The sequence below is a fragment of the Aspergillus ruber genome (assembly GCF_000600275.1).
Source record: "Aspergillus ruber CBS 135680 unplaced genomic scaffold scaffold00007, whole genome shotgun sequence".
NCBI classification, from domain to species: domain Eukaryota; kingdom Fungi; phylum Ascomycota; class Eurotiomycetes; order Eurotiales; family Aspergillaceae; genus Aspergillus; species Aspergillus ruber.
The window spans coordinates 770,949-777,895 of record NW_024467303.1 but is presented as its reverse complement, the minus strand read 5'-3'; the positions used below and the strand labels follow the sequence as shown (position 1 = coordinate 777,895).

At 46.7% G+C, this 6,947-nt stretch overlaps 6 protein-coding genes across 6 annotated transcripts; 2 read left to right on the top strand and 4 right to left on the bottom strand.

The window, feature by feature from the left end:
- Positions 1-143: 143 nt before the first annotated feature.
- EURHEDRAFT_410763 (uncharacterized protein) lies at positions 144-629 on the bottom strand. Its single transcript, XM_040781439.1, has one exon. The coding sequence runs from the start codon at positions 390-392 to the stop codon at positions 222-224; it is 171 nt and encodes a 56-aa protein (XP_040640658.1). The 5' UTR covers positions 393-629; the 3' UTR covers positions 144-221.
- A 2,543-nt stretch (positions 630-3,172) lies between these two features.
- Positions 3,173-3,925, top strand: EURHEDRAFT_344532 (uncharacterized protein). Its single transcript, XM_040778417.1, has one exon. It carries the CDS (start codon positions 3,298-3,300, stop codon positions 3,784-3,786), a length of 489 nt encoding a protein of 162 aa, XP_040640657.1. The 5' UTR covers positions 3,173-3,297; the 3' UTR covers positions 3,787-3,925.
- Positions 3,906-4,588, bottom strand: EURHEDRAFT_344046 (uncharacterized protein). Its single transcript, XM_040778414.1, has one exon. It carries the CDS (start codon positions 4,379-4,381, stop codon positions 4,025-4,027), a length of 357 nt encoding a protein of 118 aa, XP_040640656.1. The 5' UTR covers positions 4,382-4,588; the 3' UTR covers positions 3,906-4,024.
- Positions 4,536-5,702, bottom strand: EURHEDRAFT_345526 (uncharacterized protein). The gene is made up of 2 exons (XM_040778421.1): positions 5,219-5,702; positions 4,536-4,821 (listed from the first exon to the last, which is right to left on the bottom strand). The coding sequence occupies exons 1-2, from the start codon at positions 5,516-5,518 to the stop codon at positions 4,690-4,692; spliced, it is 432 nt and encodes a 143-aa protein (XP_040640655.1). The 5' UTR covers positions 5,519-5,702; the 3' UTR covers positions 4,536-4,689.
- On the top strand, positions 5,291-6,279 carry EURHEDRAFT_345325 (uncharacterized protein). Its single transcript, XM_040778419.1, has 2 exons — positions 5,291-5,647; positions 5,710-6,279. The coding sequence occupies exons 1-2, from the start codon at positions 5,517-5,519 to the stop codon at positions 6,095-6,097; spliced, it is 519 nt and encodes a 172-aa protein (XP_040640654.1). The 5' UTR covers positions 5,291-5,516; the 3' UTR covers positions 6,098-6,279.
- EURHEDRAFT_345326 (uncharacterized protein) lies at positions 6,280-6,937 on the bottom strand. The gene has a single exon (XM_040778420.1). It carries the CDS (start codon positions 6,798-6,800, stop codon positions 6,462-6,464), a length of 339 nt encoding a protein of 112 aa, XP_040640653.1. The 5' UTR covers positions 6,801-6,937; the 3' UTR covers positions 6,280-6,461.
- Between the last annotated feature and the right edge of the window lie 10 nt (positions 6,938-6,947).

Below are 6,947 nucleotides of genomic sequence, written 5' to 3'. Positions count from 1 at the left end.
CTCCGAACGTAAAAGTCATGAACAATGGTAAACGGGGGAAAAAAAAAAAAAAAAAAAAAAAAAAAAAAGTAACGAGATATTGGTACATAGCGAGGAATAGTTTTCCAAGCGAAGTACATTGTGTACTTTTAGTACACGTTGTGGCTCTTCGTTAACAATTTCCCTAACAATCATAAAATCCCGCTAACTGAGCCGATGGGACCCGACCGAGTCGGATCAAGTCAGTTTCGGTTCTTGTCCGCAACCGATGTCAACTCGGGATCTGACATTGATTGATAATCTGTTCCTTTGTACAGACAGAGAATGAATGCTGCTGGTAAGATTAACGCGGCGCAAAGGTGTTGTCTGTGCATCCACGTATAAATAAAAACGGACATCGTTATATCACCCATAATAGAATCTCGATATTGTACCGAGGATACTATCTATTCTAGAGCACCACGCTACACTTCCCGCTGTCAATCTGACCCACTCGAAATCATGATTGAGCCCTTTTACTGACAGACAATTCTCGACCATTTTTCAGGTGGGGGAAGAAACGATGTTCAATCGCGCGCTTCTGGTAGGTTTGACTTAAACCCACTTGTTCCACTGATTGAATAGATTATTCAGCGGGGTTCCTGGTCAGAATAGGAAGTCGGAGCCTATGTACTCGCTCGTTTGGGATACTAGTCACGCGGGCTGGTTTTGGACAATTTTGTTGAGACCACTGTGTCAGGTTTGAGGTTGGTTGAACCAAATTATGGTTTCGGTACTCTGGGCTTCCGCACGATGCCGGTTTACATTCTAGAAGGGTCGCTGATGGGAATCGTACTGTGCTCTATGGGCACACGTGATTTACCGCCTGAGGCATGAAGGTAACATGCCTTGTAATGATGGCAACCATTCATCATGTGGCGGTTTCCGCTGTCTATAACGCATGTAGACATCTAAAATGATGGCCCTCGTTCTATACGTTTTTTATTTGTCCTGTCTACTAAGTCCTCTGATCATGAATACAGCCAGTGACGCAGAATCCCTCATAGCCTTGCTGACCGAAGTGGAGTCACAACCAACCGTTGCATCACAAGTAGGCTGAACTCGAGAGTCATAAGGGTTTCCCTCGTATTCGTGATACAACAGTAGCCATTCTCATCTCGAATCCAAAGGGAGAAATAATAGCCATTGGCTTCCAGCCACGAAATGGAAAGGACACGCTTATGCTCGGGAAGTTCTTAGCAGACTCCAGGAGATCGGGCATTGGCTTTCCAGTCTGGAATAATCAATAAGACGGAAAAGGAACAAATGTAAGAATAAAAAGCCTGGAATAGTGAACGAAGACTTGTTTCCGGAACCTCTACGTGAGAAGGTCAGTCCGTTTAGGGTTGCGATCCATATGTTTTCACAGCAGACGTTCTGCCTGGGACGAGAAGTCTTTGGTGAAAATACACGTGTAGGTGCTTTATATAATATGTTGAGAGCTTGTCAAACGACATGAAGTGCAATGAGGTCGTCAAACATTTGAAATTATTAGCCGTGTACTTAGTTGAGTCATGGATGTTTACGACGATAACTTAGGCAGGATTCCTGATGCTGAAATGCTGAAGTTTGTTGACGATATAAACTAAATTTTCTTTACGGTAAAGGAGTTATGGAAAATCGATTACTGGCATTACCATCTTTCCGCCCCAAGAAGTGATTGCCCTAAATCAATTATTATCATATTCGGTAACTATCCTCTCCAGGCTTCCCCTCTCGTGAGGAATTTATCACGAAAATATCTTGCATATCGAGGGCTGTGTATACACTACTACTCAAGTATGCGTACTCCCCATGTTCGTACCACAAGTACCTGGGCAGGATGAAGTCTCACGTCCAATTGTTGTGTAATATGCCTTGACTGATTGGTCTCCCCGTGGTAGCAGAAGATTGGAGAACTTTCAGCCAGAAGGTTCTTGCGCAGACACCGCGTCGAATTCCCGTTGGATAGAATTACAAGGATCAGAAGCCGGTATCCTCTACCGAATCGTTTTAGGCAACGTGTTACAGCACTAGTTCACATTGCGGATGCGCGTTGGCTCTTCAACTCTCTGCAAGTGATTCACCAGCAGTCGGTTACAATGGCGTATCGAGAATGTCTTGTCTCGCCTGTTGACACTTTTTGAAGAGTCTACAATGTGCGGGACATAAGTTTTACACCAAGGGCTCGCATCCAAATGCGTGCTTCCCATGGGAGTACCCCAATGTTGAGATCAGACAGGCAGGGTTATCTGAGTAGAGCGCAAAGATCTTCAAGTCACTCTGTGATGGCCTGTCTGAAACGTATGTGTGGCGGCTACAGGAACGAGAGAGATTTGCGCATGCTCTCGGCGGCAAGACAGTATACACGGGACTTCAATTTCTCGATGGATGTGTTCGATAGCGAATAAAATCTGATACCGATAGAAACGAACGCGGTCAGACCTGCCTGCGCCTCTTTTGTCGATATCTTGGTTTACATGGAAATGAAGAACGGCACTGTAAAGAGTGTCATGGAGAACTGTATTATCAAATGGCCAGTTCCAGCCAGCACGATAACGGATCGGAAATCAGCAATTAATCTTCTGGCCATAGCTTCCAGTTTACTGGCCGGTAAAAAGGCCAAGTCACCACGTCCACGCCAAGTGTAGACCCTGCCAAGGCAAATCATCATTTAACTTTACTATATACAGCAGCATACAAACCCTATCCCTATTCTAGCACTTTATTCGACTGTCATGTTACGAATATGTCATGAACCAAAAAGCCCCACTGTAAATTACAACAATCCACAACCCCGTAGATCCTGAGATCGTAACGACTACCGCAAACAGTAAAAATTACAGCCTCAGGCCGACAAACCCGCAGATCCGCAGGCGTGGCAGGTTCGGGATCTTACCGAGATAGGCTTAGAGGATTTGCCAGGTGAAAGGAGGGGCCAGGGGAGCAAAGCAAAGGCAAAGAATTACGTATCCACAGATGAACTCGGGAGGCCGGTCAAGCTTACTGCAATGAGAAAGCCAAACGACCCGGTGCCATGCATGGAGGATCGACAATGGCGGGAGGGTCTTTTTAGGGCAAACTTTATTGTTTACTGTATGGTATTGTTATTACGTACGTGCTTTTATGGAACTAACTAAACACGGGTTAGACTGCATCAAAATCTCCGAATATAGTTTCAGGCCCCGCCAAGATGCAGAAAAAGAAATATTCGAGATTTTCTTATTGGTTGTCGATGATCGGCTTGCGGTGTGGAAAGTCTAAGACTTGTTACAAGTCTGTAACGTCGTGTGCTATGCTATGTCTGTGTCTATCTGTGGTTACTTTTCGGTCTGTTGCCGAGAACCTCTCAACTCTCGACTTTACCCGATCATCCCCCGGCGTTTTCACCACTCTAACCACAATCGGATAGCAGTTGCCAACATGAGGCGTGCGCACGAGTACAGCACAGTCAACATAGCAGAGTACATCAGAGCATTTCTGGTAGATCCTACTGTAGTCCACAAGTCCACAATAAATCCCTCAGGGCTTGACCGTACCAATCCCGTCAATCAGCCAGTATACCACTACATCATAAGGCAGCGCCGCAGTGGCAGCGGCAGCGGCAGCGGCAGCCTCAGTCATCATTGCCACAGTGCAGAGCACAGGACTACGCAAGCAGGTTGCGGCTTGATAACTATCGTCATCGTCATTTGCTTCTGCTCTGCTCTTCGTAATGTGATGGGATATGTCCAGAGTGCGTCGTTTCAGAGTGCTTTTTTTTTTTTTCTTGAACGGCGCAATAACTGAATTTGGTCTTGCCGTGGTGTTTCTTTTTCTGTATACGAGTGCTTCATACAGGCTGTGTACGCCTACATAGGATGCAAAGTAATGCTTTGTCTCATGTGATGTGATTTTTTTGAGGCAAATGATATCATTATATGCTGGAAGATATCTGTAGATGATCTATGGAGACTGTATACTACGAAAATAAGACGACAGATAGCATGAGAACAGACTATGGATGTAGAATGTTGTCATGGCACGCCTAGTATATATCAAGATGTATATTTCTGTACCATAATCTCATGCAAATAGAACATGCAGTCACAGGATACATATGTACGGAGTATACTTGTAGACAATCCTCTGTGCCCATGCAGAGATCAATAATAACCATTCCCATCCATCCGGTTTCCAAAATCAACCAATGCAGTGCTACATCCTCCCAATCGACATCTCTCGTACGCTCCGTGCATCTCCTCGACAGGCCCTTGCGTCTGACCGTTGTAGTTGGTCCTAGCTCTTTCATCTGTACGAAGTAAATGACAGATCCAATGGACACATTACAAACGGACAACCCTGTACATAGGATGCATATGTGTGCAAGTAAATATGTAAGCATGTACGGAGTAAGTATGAATACCCAAGGCCACTATGTAATCAATCATGAGACGAGATCGTAACAAGACGTAATGCGTCTTTTGTCTCGCCTCCAATACCACCATTACAGGACGTGACGACGGCAGACGGACAGATGGGATTCAGCTTCTGGTCTCTTGCAGATTTAACCCACGCTCCTGGGACTTCGTATCTCTGTGTACAAGTATTGTATGCACATAGTCAAGGAAAACATACTGCTCTGGGTATAGCCAGCATCAGGAAATACCGCAACGCAATCACGCTCCGCGACTACTGCACAAAGAGTAAAGCTCATCCCGACAGACAGGTTTCCTCTCGTCCGCATCGGTCTTGTGTCACCAGTATGGCGAAATTGAATAATAATCCCTGTTGGCGTGGAGTCCCAAGAACGTTCGCATGGGCGGCGAATGGGCGAGACCGGGTCTGTATAGTAAGCATGAACAGTTAATTAAAACGGCCCTTATCATTTCGTCGTCCGGTGCGTTCCCGTGTCCGGGTGAACAACTGCAACAGATGGATGACCAAGTCTCCGGGCTTTTGATTCTAGCCACACTTCGGTACCACAAAGGAGGCATATCAGGTACTGAGGCAGAAGGAAAGCAGTCTTGTGAAACACTACCTTCAAAGGAACCTTTGCCTCGTGTCCATTTCTTTTCCCACTGTTAATGACACCGGTCCACCATGAGACATTATTATTGCTATCTCCATGCGGAGTTGGGAGCCTCCTGTACTCCGTTCAGAGTGTAGGGGGGGGAAGAAAATACATTTCAAAGAGAATATGCCGGGTTGAAACCCGTAGAGTTTTGCTGGTAAGTCATACAAATTTACCAGCATGCATATACATCCAGACTGCGCAGGAAGAGTACCCATCGTAGATTATCGCACCAATCAATATGACATCTCCGCACTGGCGCCGGTGTTGCCGATCCGCAGCTTGTATTCTGCTCAATGACAGCCCATACAAATTCTGGACACCCGGATAATAATAATACACGGTGATAATCCTGTGGCAACGAATATAAACTTCGCGCCTTTTAGTTCTCAAGCGTCGTCGCCCAACGTCGCTTCCGGCACGAGTACAACATGATTGGTACGCAAAACTCCCGAAATCACCAGCCATGCGCTTCCCACGAAGATCCACGACGGAATTGCCCGACGAGGTCCTGCGGCCAGAGACCAGTTACAGGCCTCGAATCAGCCTCTGGAGATCAGATCATCCTCTTTCATCGCGCAGTGCCGATATATGTATGTACGCAATTGCAGGGCCAGCTTTTCTCTGTGATCGATTGTTGCAGCAGTAATACTTTGTAGTAATACTCCGATTTCGTGTTATGTAGCGGTAGTCGCCGCGACTGGCCATGGATCACAATCCTTTTTTTTTTGTTGCGCTGCCTCAAGAAACTCAGTGCCAGTGTACATATACGCCGTATTGGCTGACTGCGAGGCATATTCAAAGAGTCACACCGTACCTGATGTATTTGTATGGAGCAGCATTCCTTTAGCCCACGAAGTACGGAGTACACCGAACGGACATTTCGCACATCCTTACCCATCCACCGAAGCCTTCCTTCATTTTAATAATAGTAGAGGCTTACTATACCTGCACACCGGAGATGATCTTCCTTCTGGGATAAGTTGCATTTCTCCCAAGCCATCCAGCCCAATCCATGGCTCGCTCCGTGTCGCGTGTCGGCGATGAATGAAACTTTGGCCCCCATATCTACATGCGGCTTTCCAAAGTTCGAATGAGCAAACCATCTTCCCCCCTTCTCGATCAATAGTAATTTCCATCTGAGCGTTCCTCTCCCGCTCTCTACTCCGTACTCCGTACTCTTGTTTTTGGGTTTCTCCAACATTTCCTCCTTTCCATGTGCCCAAGAAATGTACCAGCGGGAGTAACCGCCGGCGATGACGAGGGATTCCCGGCCCCCTCTGCGACCCTGGAGAGAGCGCGTGCACAGACTCAAAGTGGCGTGGCATGCATTATCTGTCCTTGTATTCCCCCGAACTCGTGGACAGCACTGACAACTGGTTGGTCTTACCGCTGCGGCTCTCCTGTCAGGCTAGGTGGTATGATGATATCGGGGTTGGAAGCATAAGTGAGAGAACGAGGCATATACGGCAGTACGGCCTTGATTCCTTGTAACCAACGCTAGTAGCACCGCCATCGCCGTCGCCGTTGCTGTCGCTATCGCCCGCCGATTGTAGTAGCAACCGTAATCCAAACTTCGCAGCCGTGTGAACCTAGTTATCGTACTCCGTGCTGTTCGTATTGACGGTTTAACTGGCCGAGTTGTTATACGGGGTACTCTGTTATGCTGTGCGTCGTAACATAACGCATCCCACTGCGTATCAGCCGAAAAGACTCGGATTGGGTATTTTGTGTTTGTCCTAGTGCACATCGGCTGAGGCTGAGCATCTCTGTACCACCAGGTGACCTTTGAGTCATGGAATAATACATAATGGCAGGGGTTAGAGGGAAGTTTCTTCTGCTGAAGTTATACTCAGGTGACAAACAAACAAATTGACCACGTGAGATTACGCCTGAT

Excerpts from the sequence above, each read along its gene's own strand:
- EURHEDRAFT_410763 (XM_040781439.1), bottom strand. The coding sequence starts at position 392 with ATGGGTGATATAACGATGTCCGTTTTTATTTATACGTGGATGCACAGA.
- EURHEDRAFT_344532 (XM_040778417.1), top strand. The coding sequence starts at position 3,298 with ATGTCTGTGTCTATCTGTGGTTACTTTTCGGTCTGTTGCCGAGAACCT.
- EURHEDRAFT_344046 (XM_040778414.1), bottom strand. The coding sequence starts at position 4,381 with ATGCTTACATATTTACTTGCACACATATGCATCCTATGTACAGGGTTG.
- EURHEDRAFT_345325 (XM_040778419.1), top strand. The coding sequence starts at position 5,517 with ATGCGCTTCCCACGAAGATCCACGACGGAATTGCCCGACGAGGTCCTG. Across the intron at positions 5,648-5,709 it reads CGCAGTGCCGATATATGTAT|TAATACTCCGATTTCGTGTT; the intron begins GTACGCAATTGC and ends AATACTTTGTAG.
- EURHEDRAFT_345526 (XM_040778421.1), bottom strand. The coding sequence starts at position 5,518 with ATGGCTGGTGATTTCGGGAGTTTTGCGTACCAATCATGTTGTACTCGT. Across the intron at positions 4,822-5,218 it reads ATATGCATGCTGGTAAATTT|ACCCGGTCTCGCCCATTCGC; the intron begins GTATGACTTACC and ends CTTACTATACAG.
- EURHEDRAFT_345326 (XM_040778420.1), bottom strand. The coding sequence starts at position 6,800 with ATGTGCACTAGGACAAACACAAAATACCCAATCCGAGTCTTTTCGGCT.